Consider the following 16,844-nt stretch of genomic DNA (forward strand, 5'->3'; position numbering starts at 1 on the left):
AATGCTTACCATTTATCTCGATAATAGATGTTTTGTTATCCGTCTTCCTCTTACCCAATGCTGCATAGATTCAAGGAATGCACAGTATATCTGAGGCCTACCATCCTGATACGACGAGTAATTTCTCTTAAGATGCTCCTTGCCACATATCTAACACTGCAACTGTCCCTTACCATCACCTTTATTCTACTTCACTCCAGGTTGTAACCCATGTCCCTTTCCAACTACATTAAACTTCTTGTAAGTAACAACATTCTCTTTCTCACCTACATCCTAAGGTCTTGTTCACTTCGGTAGCCATTTACCTTTATTCTTGTCTTTCCCTTTCCAACCTTGTTGATACTTTCTCTTACACTTCGATTGCTCATAACAGTGTTTCAATTTTCCAATTACTTCTTCAAGTGACCAAGGCTCATCATACTTAATTCGATCTTTAAATGCTAATGGAAATCCACTAACAAATATTTCAACTTTATCTTTCTCGTCCTTATTATATGTTACATACCTCAATAACTTCAAGAACTTAGTCATGTACTCCTCATATGTCATTGATCCCATCTTCAACTCATAAAACTCCTTAGCTTTTCTTTCATAGTACCTCTTTGACAAGTACTTCTTTCGAAAAAGCCTCTTGAATTCATGCCAACTAAACTCCTATGTCCTAATGTCTTTAACCTAGTTCACATATTCCCACCAAATGTATGTTTTTCCTTTGAGGCTTAATATAGCTATCTTGGCCTTCATGTTCTCTATGTAATCATCCACCTCAAATAATTTCTTCATTCCAAGCAACCATGCCTCTTCATCCTCCATCTTCTTCAACTCTCCATCAAATGTAGGTGGCTTGGATTGCTTGAACTCATCCGGCAAGTATCCCTTGTCATTCCTCCTATAAGGATAATAGTGATGATGACTATGGTACTTGTCTGAACTAGAACTAGAATAAATTCCATGTCCATTTCCTTTCCTATCAGGTGTATCCAAGAATCAACCATTCCTGATGGTATCATCCTTTTCCAACCTATGTCCATCATGAGATCTGCTACCATAGGCTCCATTAGTCTTGTCCTCCTATCCATGATTGATCCTAAGCAATCCCTATCAGTGCAAATCTGACAAAATATGAAGGATAAATGTATTGAGCTCTACTTGTGTCTCCTGTGCCCTAGAAAATCTCTCTTGTGACTAAATGATTCTGTCATTATATGCTTTGCAACTTCTTATTTCTACCTTCAAACTTCTCAAAGTGTCTGCTATGTTAGGGGAATACTCATCACCATGATACTCATCTGACCTATAGGGATAATCTTGTGAACTATAATCCACCATTTTTCTATTCATCTTTGATCATCTTCTCCATGCAAGTATATAATGTCAGCTAAACCCAAATATAAACATAACCAACATACCTCAGTATATTTCAGGGGAGGAATTTTCATGTGCAATATCAATCCAGATTAGTGTGATACATGTATATATACATAACCATATCAATATGCCAACATCATGCATGACAACACTAGCTACATACAATGACCTCATGCACGACGATTCTAACCATACCAATACATGCATAACAACCATATAGACATTGACATGCATAACGAACACATATATCACTAACATGTATTCAGACAAACAAATCCCAAGAACAACATCATCAACTTCTACATGACAACAAAAATGTAACAAGGACTATCACCATGCATACATAACAAGCACATCTACAACCTACATGCATGCATGACAAACACATTCCGCCCAACCAGTCCAAGCGTTGAACCATGCTCTGATACCACCCTGTAACACCCTCCTCCCACACTTACCCAATCTTACGATCTAGCAAAGTAAATATGTGATGAAGAGTTACTATGATGGGACTCAAATCCCTAAGTAAAAATAAGGAAGTGGAATCGACAAACCAAAAATTTACTGAACTCCCTCAGCTGCTCTAGAACCCCTAGGAGCTAACCAACCACTCCATGTGTCCAACCCCTGAGTTAAATTAGTTTTTCACTAATCTGGGCTCTCAATTTCTCCAATGACAAGGCAAGCCAACGTCTAAGGCCCTTCAGTCGCTCCTGTTGAAAAATGTGCAACAAGAAATGTTAAATTTAGAATGTGCTAAAAATAGGTCTTCTAAAAATAGCATGTCTAAAAATAGCAGTTTGGCCAGTGAGGTCATTTGCCACATTGGGTGAGAGGTGAAACAACTAAAAATAGAAAGTTCTAAAAATAGCATTTCTGGGTCCCTTTCTATTTATAGCAGTCCCTAGTCTATCTATAGGAAGTAAAATTAATTTTGGTCTTAACAGCAGTTGGAAATATTAATTAATTAATTCAGTTGAGTTAATTAGTTAAGAAATTTGAATTTGAAGTCTTTGTGAGCATGCACATGAGTTGTCCCATTGATTGAGGAATTTATCCTTAATTTCCTCCACTGATTGAGGGAATAAGTATGAGTTCTATAATGAGAGAATCAGTTGACTTAGTGCTAACTAGTCAAGTCCAGTTAGATTATTTTAACTAGTTAAAATAATAAAATATAGTTTGTTAATGCTTGCATGCATGTGACAACTATTATTTTAGATAACTGAGGATTCACTCATGGATAATTGTTGCATGTCAGTTTTGTCAAAGACCCAGTTGAGATCAGATGTGGGACAGTGTACTATCAGATGCTTGGATATTTCTAGTAAGTATTTCTTGCATGGAGAAGGATCTATTATAGGAGATTGGAGGACTTGTGGCCTATATATTGAGGCCTAGGTAGTCTATGATTTTCATCTTCTGATTGAATATCATCAGGATCTTTTGATTATAGAGAGGGCAGGATAGCTATTGAGTTGATTCTTTTTGTATGTGGTTGAGGATCTCCACTTAATTGATAATACATAGTTGGAGTTTTATGCTGGTGCTTTCCCATGGATATATCTTGTGTTATGTGTGATTATTTCTCTTGATCCGTTATGCATGTTTCTACTTGATGTTGCTCATGAATTCAATTATGCTTCCGCTTAATGTTTTGTAGAAGTGGAACAAGTATTATGCTTTAGGACATTGCATATATCGGTTTGTTCTACAGGTGAAATTTCTACAACTCCCATAAGTCTGAATCCCTGCAAAATAATTCACTCAATTATGTGCCAATGACCCTGAGATCTGAGCCATTTTTTCAAGGCTAGGATCCAAACCTCTGCCCATAACTTATTGAAACTCTCATAAATGATAAATAAACAAAGACAATGCCTCTAATTCAAATCATGAACAAGGACTTAACCTTACCCATCCCAACCATGACATAAAAATTTTCAAACACATCATGAACATGTTATCTATGAGTCATAATTACGTATCTGCATTATAATCTATTAGGTCATGCATTTATCAACCATCCATTTACTGTAGGTTTTAACCCCGTATAGAAATTACCTGCATATGAATTCTAAAACACAAAAAATAAACAATGCGAGAGCATAACACATATACACAGAGATTTTCCCCTGGATCCCAAAATCGGGACTACCAAATTGATTTTTCATTATGTTCCTTTCAATATTACAATACATATATATACATGCTGAAGCATCCAATACCATGGACCGAAAACCATCGCGCCCAAAACCATGTGCGAAAACCATGCACATAACCATAGGTAGGTTCGCCCCACCTAATATAGGGTCCAAAAAAAAAAAATTCCCCGAAGCGCTGCCCCGAACCCCGTAGAGCAAGGTTACCCACCCCCGTCAAACCCCCTGTGACCCACCCACTACACAATCAGCGCAACGAAGGGCGGTCTCCTCCCCCCCTCTAACCCCCGGTTAACTAGGGGGGCTAGTCGTGGAAAGAATATAACACAACCCAACATTCTACCACTTGTTGTTTTCTTTCCATAGGGGGCCACAGGAGAGCTTAGTCATTTATCCAGCCCTGCAATGCCCATTGTTTCTCTACACCAAGAGAACTTCTCAGAGCTCACAGATTTTGTCAATGCATCTGCAGTATTCTTCAAAGTGTCCCTCACAAAGTGATATTGAACATCAACGTGCTTTGTCTTTAAATGGCAAGCAGGGTTCTTTACCAAGAAAAGTGCACTTCGGCTGTAACAGTCTATCCTTATAGCTCCCTGTACTAACCCCATACTTGCACGCAATCTCTGCAACCAAACTGCTTCCTTGCTTGCATGAGTGGCTGCCATGTATTCTACCTCTATAGTTAATAGTGCCACTACAGATTGTTTCTTACTCATCCAACTCACTGCACCTACAAATAGGTTAAACACATACCCACTTGTAGATCTTCTCTGATCCAGATCTCTAGTCCAGTCTGCATCAACAAAGCCACGAATATCCAAAAATTTGTCCAGTCCTAGTCTTCTTTGGTAGCACAAACCATAATCATTAGTGCCATGCAAATAAAACCCGCTTCACTGTTGTCCAATGCTCCTTCCCTGGTTTCGACATAAACCTGCTCAATACTCCCACTACATGTGCAATGTCTGGTCTAGTACAGACCATCAACATCAGGTTATCGACTTCACTTACATATGGAACACGGGACATGTCCTCTTCCTCTTCTTGTGTCTTGGGACAATGTTCAACAGATAACTTTACACCTACAGGAATAGGAACCTTCACTGGTTTACTATCCCGCATATTAAACCTCTATAATATTGTCTCGAGATACTTCCTCTGGTTTAACCAAAGTTTCCTCTTTGCCCGATCTCTTTTAATTTCCATGCCCAAAATATAGTTTGCAGCACCAAGATCTTTCATGTTGAATTTGGAGGACAATTGGGTCTTCAAATCCTGGATAATTTCCTTGTCATTTCCAACCAGCAACATGTCATCCACATACAAGACTAGATAAATAACACAGTCACCAATTAATTTAAAATACACACAATGATCTGCTTTGCTTCTGGTGAAGCCAAGTCCCCGTATAAATGTATCAAATTTTTGATACCACATCCTTGGTGACTGTTTTAGCCCATACAAAGACTTCTTTAACTTGCATACCCGTTCTTTCTTACCCTTCACCGCAAAGCCTTCAGGTTGCTTCATGCAGATCTCCTCTTCTAGATCCCCGTGGAGAAATGTTGTCTTCACATCCATCTTTTCTACCTAAAAATCAAAAGCAATAGCAACAGATAAAACTAATCTAATAGAAGCTACCTTGGCAACAAGAGAAAAAATATCACCAAAATCAATTCCTGGCACCTGGGAATAATGTTTTGCTACCAACCGAGCTTTGTATTTCTCCACCTTTCCTTATGCATTTGTCTTCTTCTTGAACACCCATTTTCTACCAATGGGTTTCCTTCCATCCGGCAACTCCATCGGATCCCAAGCCTCATTTTTGTGCAAAGATTCCATTTCATCAACCATAGCCTCTTTCCAGAGTTTTCCATCCTCTGAATCTACTACTTCCTTCACAGTTCTGGGATCATCATCAGTAATAGATAAAGAAAATTTTGAATAGAAAGCAGATGGACTATACCTTTCTCACTACCTTCTTTCTTGAACTGATCTTCTCACAACCGAAGTTTGTGGCTCTTCATCTTTTGACCTCTTCTGTTCTAGAGTCTAATTCTCCCTCCTTTAGCTCAAACTCTATCTTCTCAGGTTCCTTTGATGGGACTTCATGTTTAATAACATTTTTCACCTCTCTGAACACCACATATCAACTGTACACAACCTTCCTTGTTACTAGGTTCCAAAGCTTATAACGCTTTAAACCATCCTTATACCCAATAAAGATGCACTTTTCAGATTTACTATCCAACTTTGTTCTTTTCTCCTTTGGAACATGTACATATGCATCACATCCAAATACCCTTAGATGTGAAAGAGAGGGTTTCTTACCAATCCATACCTCTTATGGAGTCTTATCCTCCAATGTTGATGAAGGTGATCTATTGACCAGGTAACATGTTGTCTCCACCACCTCTACCCAGAATTCTTGTCCTAACCCAGCACCACTGAGCATGCTTCTTGCCCTTTCCATCAACGTCTTGTTCATTCTTTCTGCAACTCCATTTTTCTCAGGTGTGTATGGAGTAGTCTTCTGTCATGCTATACCACACTTCTTACAAAATTCTTCAAATTCTTTGTTGCAAAACTCTCCACCATTATCTATCCTCGGCACCTTTATCTTCTTCTCTGTCTAGTTTTCCACCAAAGCCTTAAATTCTTTAAACCTGTCAAAGACTTCAAATTTCTTCTTGAGGAAATATATCCATGTATTCCTTGAGAAGTCATCTATAAATGATACATAGTACACAAACTTACCCAGTGATGGAACCTTCACAGGTCCAAACATATCACTGTGCACAAGCTCTAATATTTGTTTCGCCCTCTTACCACCAGAGGGGAAACTCACCTGATTCCGCTTCCCATATACACAACTTTCACATAAATCAAAATCCAGAGAGCTATTAGTCATACCTTCTACCATACCTTTACCATTAAGTATTCGAAGGCCCTTCTCTCCAGTATGTCCAAGCCTTTGATGCCATAACATGGTATTTTCTCCATAGACCACTAGATTTTCTGCTCCACTTTCAAGAACCACATAATTGTTGCACCCATCAATAAAAGTGCTACCTTGCAGCTTGTACAGAGTTCCAATACGAACTCCCCGCATCAATACCAGTGCTCCCTGAACCATTTTGTAGGTATCTTTCTCGAACACTATTTTTACACCTGCATCATCTAGCTTGCTTACAGAAATCAGATTTATGGCCAATGCATGAATATGCAGAACACCCGGAAGTGTTCTAACCCTTCCACCTTACAACTTCAACTTTACTTTTCCGTGACCAACAATTCTAGCCTTCTTATCATCCCCTAAGAAGACATCACCACCATCATATTTCTCATAATCGCAGAACCACTCTTTATGGGGAGTGAAGTGAAAGGATGCACCTGAGTCAATCAACCATGCCTCATGATCTACATGTGTACTTGAAGAGGCCAAGTATACATCCCCACCTTCATTTGAGGTGGTTTTTGCCTCTGCAAAAGGAGCATCATTAAATCCCTTTCCTTTCTCAGGAGCTTTAGATTTACAGTCCCTTTTTTCATGCCCTTCCTTTCCGCATTTCCAGCACACCTTTACAGGTTTTCCTAGAGATTTAGATATCCCTCTAGATTTAGATCTCCCACTCGATGACTTCTTCTTCTTTTTTCTTTTTCTTTTTTTTTTCTTTTTTTTTGTTGTTCTGTGACCATCCTCGTACAGACAAGGCATCACCATTGTGGCTCTCCATATTTTTTCATCTCATCTACTTCGTCAGCAACGATGAGACTATTTCATCAAACTGCAAAGCAGTTGCATTGCTACCATTGCAATAACCAGACTATCCCACGAATCTAGTAGAGAACACAACAAACTAATGCACTTATATTCATCTAAAATTTTAATATCAACAGATAATAACTGAATTACCACAATGTTAAATGCGTTCATATGCTCTATCACCGAGTCTCCATCTTTCATCCTAAGGTTATACAACTTTTTCCGTAGGAATATTTTATTCACCAAAGACTTAGATTGGTACAAAGTCCCTAACTTGACCCACAAAGCCTTAGGCATAGCTTCCCCTGATACATTCAGCAATACTGAATCTGAGACACACAATCGTATTGTTCTCTTTGCCTTCCGATCCAACTTCTTCCATTCTTCATTGGACACTCCCGTTGGTTTAGTACCCAGATCTACCACGATCCACTGATCTTTATCTACCAATAAACCCCCCATCTTGAGTTTCCATAACTCAAAACTCTGACCATTAAATTTATCGATCTTTATCTTTCCAATTGTTTCCATCTTCTTTCACCACTAGAATCGATCCCACAAATCTCCCACTAAACAAGGTCTACCACAAGCCTGAGTGAAACCCCTCAACAGCAAAGGTGTCCCCTTGAAGCCAAAACAACTCCGATACGAAATGTAGGTTTTAACCTCGCACAGAAATTACCTTCATACAAATTATAAAACATGGAAAATAAACAATGTGAGAGAATAACACATAAAACACATATACACAAATATTTTCCCCTGGATCCCAAAACTGGGACTGCCAGATTGATTTTTCATTATGTTCCTTTCAATGTTACAATACATATATATACATGCCTAAGCGTCCAATACCATGGACTGAAAATCATCGCATCCAAAACCATGTGCAAAAACCATGCACAAAACCATAGGTAGGTTCACCCCAGCTAATATAGGGTCCAAAAAAAAAATTCACCAGGGCGCTGCCCCAGACCCCGTAGAGGGGGGCTACCACCTCCCCTGTGACCCACCTGCTGCGTAATCGGCGCAACAAAGGGGCGGCTCTATCCCCCCTCTAACCCCCCGGATAACTAGGGGGGCTAGTCGTGGAAGGAATATAACACAACCCAAAATTTATTAATCAACATGATGAGAGCCATAACTAAAGCCTACCATAAAACCATGCTTATAACCAACATATAACCAAAATAATAACAATGATAGAACAACAATCAAAGCCACATAACAACAAGTATAATTACTCATGAAATACAAGGGGAGAAAGATATTATTAACATATGAAAAATCCAACCAATTCAGGGACTTCTACGTACCACCTGACCATAGATTGGGCTGAACCAAATATTTCTTTTATTGAATCACCCATGTGCCATATTTCAAGCATGAATGTGGGACTCACAACAAAACCAACTAAGGATTCCTTAGGCTTTACCGCATATCCCACCATTTTCGACTTAGTCACCGGATAATCCACAGTAAGAACCATTTTCTGCCAACGTTTCAAATCCCAACCGGGATCCATCATCAGGACAACTTGAATGCTTGATAGAAGAAGAGCTTATTTTAGGTTTAAATAGTAATGAGGAGAGAAAAGATGAATGTCGGCTCTCAATTTTTGATGAGAAGTCGGCGGTCTCAGATTAATTTAATTAATTAATTAATTATTTTTTAATTTTTTTATTTTTTAATTTTAATTTTAAATTTTATTTAATTTTTAATTAAAGATAATTAGAATTAATGATATTAAATTGATCAAAGTTGATGTTAAATTTTTTTAGAAAATTGAATTAATATTTAATATTTGATCAATAATACTTATTAATATTGATATTAATTTAAATAATTATTATTATTTATCAAAAATTAATATAATAATTAGTAGTAATAATTATAATCATCATAATTAAAAAAAAAAATAATCTAGGAATATTGTATTAATTTTTATATTTATTAAAATATATGTTTGGTACAATTTTATTTATTTATTTATTAAATTTTAGAATAGGTTTTAGCTTAGAAAGGAAGTTAATAAATAATTGCTAATTGAAAATATTATTGTTATTAATAATTATTATTTATTAATCTAATAGTTAATAATAAAAATTAGAATTAATAATATTAAAAATGAACATAATTAAAATTGATTAAATTAATTCAAGAATATTGTTTTTAGAATAAAATTGAAACTATTAATGCTAGCCAATTGTATTTAGAATTTGATAATTAATATTTATTTAATTATATATAATAAATATGTTAGTAATGATATTTATATTTTTATTTAGAATAATTATCAAAATACTTTTGATAATTTGGGAATAAATAATAATTATTATTATTGTTATGCTTAAAATAGAAATTTTAATATTTAAGAGACGAGGTAATTAATAAGGGTAATTAATAAATAGAATAATTAATTAATGATAATTAATTTTGTTAATAAATAGATTAATTAATTAATGATAATTAATTTTGTAAATGCTTAATAGTGAATTAATTATTATTATTATTATTATTATTATACCGGAAGGGGGTTAATTTTTCTGATTAGGGGAAGCCAGCTTCCACTAATTTCCAAACCACTGTCTCTGTTGAGATTATGCGGGTGTTTGATAATTTCAAGAGCTTCTCTGATCTTTCGCTTATGGTGTTGCTCTTCCTTAGCGATAATAGAGGCGCTTTCCAAGCAGACATGGTGCTTAGTTTTTAACGAGTGTTCTGCCAGGGCGGAAGTACGAGATCTTTCATTCTTAATATCAGCTCCATGTTCCTTGAGTCTTGTCTGCAGGGAGCGACCTGTTTCACCAATGTAGCTTTTTCCACATGAGCAGTCAATTTTATAGACCCCTTTAAGTTGATGTCTATCAATATTATCCTTGACAGATCTCATACCTTGCCTAATCGTTCCAGGGGCTGAGAATTGCGTGCTTATGTTTTTCCTCCTTAGGATTTTCGCAATCTTATCTATAACTCCATGAATGAAAGGTAGAAAAACCCTACCACCCTCAGGTTGATCTCGGGCCTTAGGTTCATGAGATAGCATCTTTTTCTCGGCTTTCTGAATTGCTCTTTTAATCACATTTTCTTTGTAACCTATGCCTTTAAAGGTTGAGACTAAATGCTTCTTTTCTTCATCCAGATGATCAGCGTCAGAAATTCGAAGGGCCCTGATAGCAAGAGTGTTTAGAACACCAAGTTTCTGGGCTGGATGATGGTGGGAATCAGTGTGAAGGTAGTTTTTTGTATGGGTTGACTTCCTGAAGACTTTGTGCCCTATGGAGCCATCCTCCTTTCTCATGATGAGGATGTCTAAAAAAGGGATGCTCATGTTTTCTTCAAGCTCCATGGTGAACTTTATTTCTGAAGAGATGGAATTTAGGTGAATAAAAAACTTGTCAAGCTCTGCTTTACCATGTGTCCACTTTATATTAGTATCATCGACGAATCGCTTCCACCATGCTGGTTTCAGAGGGTAAGATTCCAGGGCCTTCTTTTCAAAATATTCCATGTATAAGTTGGCCACGATTGGTGAAAGGGGGGATCCCATTGCCACTCCAGATGTCTGCTCATAATATGTTCCCTAGAAGGTGAAAACTGTTGATCGCAAGCAGATTTCGGCCAATCTTGCAGTCCCTGGATCAGTAACCTCTTTTATAACCTGAATGGCTTCTTCAAGAGGAATCTTGGTGAATAAGGACACTACGTCAAAGCTAACAAGGATGTCATCACGCTCTATTTTCTCATTCTTAATGAGATTCACAAAGTCATGGGAGTCTTTGATGAAAGAATCAGTGTTTCTGACGAGGGGTTTGAGGATTCTTGCAACATACTTAGCGAGCTCATAGGTTGGGGATCCAATGGTATTGACAATTGGTCTAAAAGGGACACCATCTTTATGGATCTTGGGTAACCCATAAATCCTAGGGATGCAGTCACTAGAGGGAATTAATTTCTTTTTTAGTTTATCATCAAGGTTGGATTCCAAAATTGCCCTTTTCACCTCTTTCATAATCTTAGGGATGGGGTTATTTCTCAGCTTCTTATAACTACCACATTTGAGGTGTTCATTCATTTTGCATATATAATCTTATTTATCCAAGATTACGGCTGCTCCTCCCTTATCAGCCTTGAGAACCACAATTTTATCATTATTACGCAGGGATTTGAAGGCCTTTTGTTCTGCTTTACTCAAATTACTTTTGGGGGCTTTGGCCTTTCTCATAATAAGGGAGCACTCTTGTCTTAATGCTTCCTTATCCTCCAAGGGAAGGTTGATAATCCCATCCTCTATGTTACATATTATTTTCTCAATGGGAAGGTTTTTGGGAGCAACAGCAAATCCAAGACCTCTTCTGAGGACATTAATGACCTCGGGTTCAAAAACCTGGGAGGACAGATTTACGACTTTCTTTTTTAATTTTGATTCATCTTTGCTGTTAGTTATGTTTACAACCTGGCTGAGCGTATTACAATAGTCCAGCTGAATGGGCGTATTACTGATTTGCTCCTGCGCAATTTCCTTAACTTCATGCGTATTCATGCTGCCCTTGTAGTCGACTTGCTTATTTCTATTTACACCCGAGCTACAATTATCAAATTGAATGGGCGCAGGAGCGAATTGACTTCGTGGGTACTGCGCCCATTCAATTTGATAATTGTAGCCCGGGTGTAAACAGAAATAAGCAAGTCGACTACAAGGGCAGCATGAATACGCATGAAGTTAAGGAAATTGCGCAGGAGCAAATCAGTAATATGCCCATTCAGCTGGACTATTGTAATACGCTCAGCCAGGTTGTAAACATAACTAACAGCAAAGATGAATCAAAATTAAAAAAGAAAGTCGTAAATCTGTCCTCCCAGGTTTTTGAACCTGAGGTCATTAATGTCCTCAAAAGAAGTCTTGGATTTGTTGTTGCTCCCAAAAACCTTCCCATTGAGAAAATAATATGTAACATAGAGGATGGGATTATCAACCTTCCCTTGGAGGATAAGGAAGCATTAAGACAAGAGTGAGCTCCCTTATTATGTGAAAGGCCAAAGCCCCCAAAAGTAATTTGAGTAAAGCAGAACAAAAGGCCTTCAAATCCCTGCGTAATAATGATAAAATTGTGGTTCTCAAGGCTGATAAGGTAGGAGCAGCCGTAATCTTGGATAAAGAAGATTATATATGCAAAATGAATGAACACCTCAAATGTGGTAGTTATAAGAAGCTGAGCAATAACCCCATCCCTAAGATTATGAAAGAGGTGAAAAAGGCAATTTTGGAATCCAACCTTGATGATAAATTAAAAAAGAAATTAATTCCCTCTAGTGAATGCATCCCTAGGATTTATGGGTTACCCAAGATCCATAAAGATGGTGTCCCTCTTAGACCAATTTTCAATACCATTGGATCCCCAACCTATGAGCTCGCTAAGTATGTTGCAAGAATCCTCAAACCCCTCGTCGGAAACACTGATTCTTTCATCAAAGACTCCCATGACTTTGTGAATCTCATTAAGAATGAGAAAATAGAGCGTGATGACATCCTTGTTAGCTTTGACGTAGTGTCCTTATTCACCAAGATTCCTCTTGAAGAAGCCATTCAGTTTATAAAAGAGGTTACTGATTCAGGGACTGCAAGATTGGCCGAAATCTGCTTGCGATCAACAGTTTTCACCTTCCAGGGAACATATTATGAGCAAACATCTGGAGTGGCAATGGGATCCCCCCTTTCACCAATTGTGGCCAACTTATACATGGAATATTTTGAAAAGAAGGCCATGGAATCTTACCCTCTGAAACCAGCATGGTGGAAGCGATTCGTCGATGATACTAATATAAAGTGGACACATGGTAAAGCAAAGCTTGACAAGTTTTTTATTCACCTAAATTCCATCTCTTCAGAAATAAAGTTCACCATGGAGCTTGAAGAAAACATGAGCATCTCTTTTTTAGACATCCTCATCATGAGAAAGGAGGATGGCTCCATAGGGCACAAAGTCTTCAGGAAGTCAACCCATACAGAAAACTACCTTCACGCTAATTCCCACCATCATCCAGCCCAGAAACTTGGTGTTCTAAACACTCTTGCTATCAGGGCCCTTCGAATTTCTGACGTTGATCATCTGGATGAAGAAAAGAAGCATTTAGTCTCAACCTTTAAAGGCATAGGCTACAAAGAAAATAAGATTAAAAGAGCAATTCAGAAAGCCGAGAAAAAGATGCTATCTCATGAACCTAAGGCCCGAGATCAATCTGAGGGTGGTAGGGTTTTTCTACCTTTCATTCATGGAGTTACAGATAAGATTGCGAAAATCCTGAGGAAAAACATAAGCACGTAATTCTCAGCCCCTGGAACAATTAGGCAAGGTATGAGATCTGTTAAGGATAATATTGATAGACATCAACTTAAAGGGGTCTATAAAATTGACTGCTCATGTGGAAAAAGCTACATTGGTGAAACAGGTCGCTCCCTGCAGACGAGACTCAAGGAACATGGAGCTGATATTAAGAATGAAAGATCTCGTACTTCCGCCCTGGCAGAACACTCGTTAAAAACTAAGCACCATGTCTGCTTGGAAAGCGCCTCTATTATCGCTAAGGAAGAGCAACACCATAAGCGAAAGATCAGAGAAGCTTTTGAAATTATCAAACACCCGCATAATCTCAACAGGGACAGTGGTTTGGAAATTAGTGGAAGCTGGCTTCCCCTAATCAGAAAAATTAACCCCCTTTCGGTATAATAATAATAATAATAATAATTAATTCACTATTAAGCATTTACAAAATTAATTATCATTAATTAATTAATCTATTTATTAACAAAATTAATTATCATTAATTAATTATTCTATTTATTAATTACCCTTATTAATTACCTCGTCTCTTAAATATTAAAATTTCTATTTTAAGCATAACAATAATAATTATTATTATTTATTCCCAAATTATCAAAAGTATTTTGATAATTATTCTAAATAAAAATACAAATATCATTACTAACATATTTATTATATATAATTAAATAAATATTAATTATCAAATTCTAAATACAATTTGCTAGGATTAATAGTTTCAATTTTATTCTAAAAACAATATTCTTGAATTAATTTAATCAATTCTAATTATGTTCATTTTTAATATTATTAATTCTAATTTTTATTATTAACTATTAGATTAATAAATAATAATTATTAATAACAATAATATTTTCAATTAGCAATTATTTATTAACTTCCTTTCTAAGCTAAAACCTATTCTAAAATTTAATAAATAAATAAATAAAATTGTACCAAACATATATTTTAATAAATATAAAAAATAATACAATATTCCTAGATTAATTTTTTTTTAATTATGATGATTATAATTATTACTACTAATTATTATATTAATTTATGATAAATAATAATAATTATTTTAATTAATATCAATATTAATAAATATTATTGATCAAATATTAAATATTAATTCAATTTTCTAAAAAAATTTAACATCAACTTTGATCAATTTAATATCATTAATTCTTATTATCTTTAATTAAAGATTAAAAAAATAAAATAAAAAATAAAAAATAAAAAATTAATTAATTAAATAAATAAATTAATCTGAGACAGCCGACTTCTCATCAAAAATTGAGAGCCGACATTCATCTTTTCTCTCCTCATTACTATTTAAACCTAAATAAGCTCTTCTTCTATCAAGCATTCAAGTTGTCCTGATGATGGATCCTGGTTGGGATTTGAAATGTTGGCAGAAAATGGTTCTTACTGTGGATTCTCCAGTGACTAAGTCGAAAATAATAAACCACAGAGGTCTTAAATCCAGAGATCCCACCATTATCAGTCAAGGGATTTCTAGGCCCGAAACCCTCATCTATACAACCAGACTTTATCATGTATCCCACCATTACCAGTCAATGGATTCCTAGGCCCAAAAAAGAAACATACAATACCAGGCTTTACCGTAATCCCGCCAAAATAGGTCAAAGGATCACTAGGCCCTAAACAAGCATGGATGCCTCCAGATTTCTTCACAAATACCTTGAGGAATTTTCCTATCTCCACCCTCGGGCTTTACCATGTATCCCGCCATTACCGGTCAAGGGATTTCTAGGCCTTTTGGAATTTTCCTAAGACCACCTCACCCAATTCTAAAACCATCCGACAATCTAGCTCAACCAAATGAAAGAACCCCATCACACCATGGCTATCTGGAAATGGCAAGGCAAGGCTGAAACCACTGTCACACCTGGAAAAACCCATGTCAATGACAACAAGAGAACCAAATACACACATGCATGTATCATTTATGCCAAAACTAGCAAGGAAATCATACAAGCAACTTGATACTTTCTAGTAATCCCGCTATAACCGCTTGATCCAACTCTTCCTTGCTTGATCTTTGCTTCCCTTTGCTTCCTTGTCCTTCATTTTCCTTCCTTTCTCTAATGTTAGAGTGCTCCAAGAATGCTCTAGGTGTGCAAGAGTGAGAGAGAGAGAGAACAGAGAGAGAGATCCAAAACTAAACTAAAAAAGGTTGTGAACTGATCCTCAGAAGCCTTTTTATTAATGTGGCCTCCATTTTCTTTAATTTCCATTAATTTCCTTCAATTTTCTCCTCACATGCAACTTGTGACCTTTCACCTTCCTTTTCTCCTAATTTCCTTTATTTTCATAAATAAAATGCTAATTAATGTCTCTTACCTTTTTAAAGCCTTTTTCATTGCCTTTATCAATTTCCCCTAGCCATAATAAACCAAATGAACACCCACTAGGATGTTTTGCTTAACATTAAGCTTAGAATACGTGTCCCATGTCCTTGGTCTAATTTTTCCTTTATTAAATTTATTAAATGAAATTTTAACCTGGGGTTGTTACAATTACTCCCCTAACATAACAGATACATTGAGAAGTTTGAAAGCTGAGATCAAGGGTTGTAAGGTAGATAATGACAGGATCATTCATCCATAGGAAAGACTTGCTAGGGCACAGGAAAAGCAAGCAGAGGTTAATGCAATGATATTTCAGAGTCTATCAGATTTGTAGAGACAGGGGCCACTTAGGATCAATCATGGATAGGAGGAAAGGACCAATGGGGGCTATGGCAGCAAGTCTCGATCAGGACACAGGCTGGATAGAGAGGATACAATAAGAGATGATAGATTTATAGATACACCTAACTGGAGGGGCAATGATCATGTGTTTTATCCTAATTCTGGTTCAGAGAGACAACATGGTCATCATCGTTACCATCCATATAGGAGGAGTGAGAAGCAATACTTGCTAGAGGAGTTAAAGAAAGCAAAGCCACCTACATTTGATGGAGAAATCAAGAAGTCGCAGGATGCAGAAGCTTCATTTCTTAGGATGAATAAGTTTTTTCAGATTGCATGACTATTCAGGAAACATGAAGTTCAGGATAGCTACTTTCAGTCTTAAAGGTAAAGCAAACATTTGGTGGGAAGATGTGAAGAATGTTAGAGGCATCCGGGAAGATGAGTTAACTTGGAGTGAGTTTAAGAGATTTTTCAGGAAGAAGTATCTATTTGAGAGATATTA

General features: G+C 36.5%; 1 protein-coding gene across 1 annotated transcript; it reads right to left on the bottom strand.

The window, feature by feature from the left end:
* Window positions 1–11,389: 11,389 nt before the first annotated feature.
* Window positions 11,390–11,842, bottom strand: LOC149208276 (uncharacterized). Its single transcript, XM_089398289.1, has one exon. It carries the CDS (start codon window positions 11,840–11,842, stop codon window positions 11,390–11,392), a length of 453 nt encoding a protein of 150 aa, XP_089254415.1.
* Window positions 11,843–16,844: the final 5,002 nt, after the last annotated feature.

Source organism: Pinus tabuliformis, chromosome 1_2, assembly GCF_031772625.1.
Source record: "Pinus tabuliformis cultivar Carrire ecotype Pingquan chromosome 1_2, CPIR1, whole genome shotgun sequence".
Classification (NCBI taxonomy): domain Eukaryota; kingdom Viridiplantae; phylum Streptophyta; class Pinopsida; order Pinales; family Pinaceae; genus Pinus; species Pinus tabuliformis.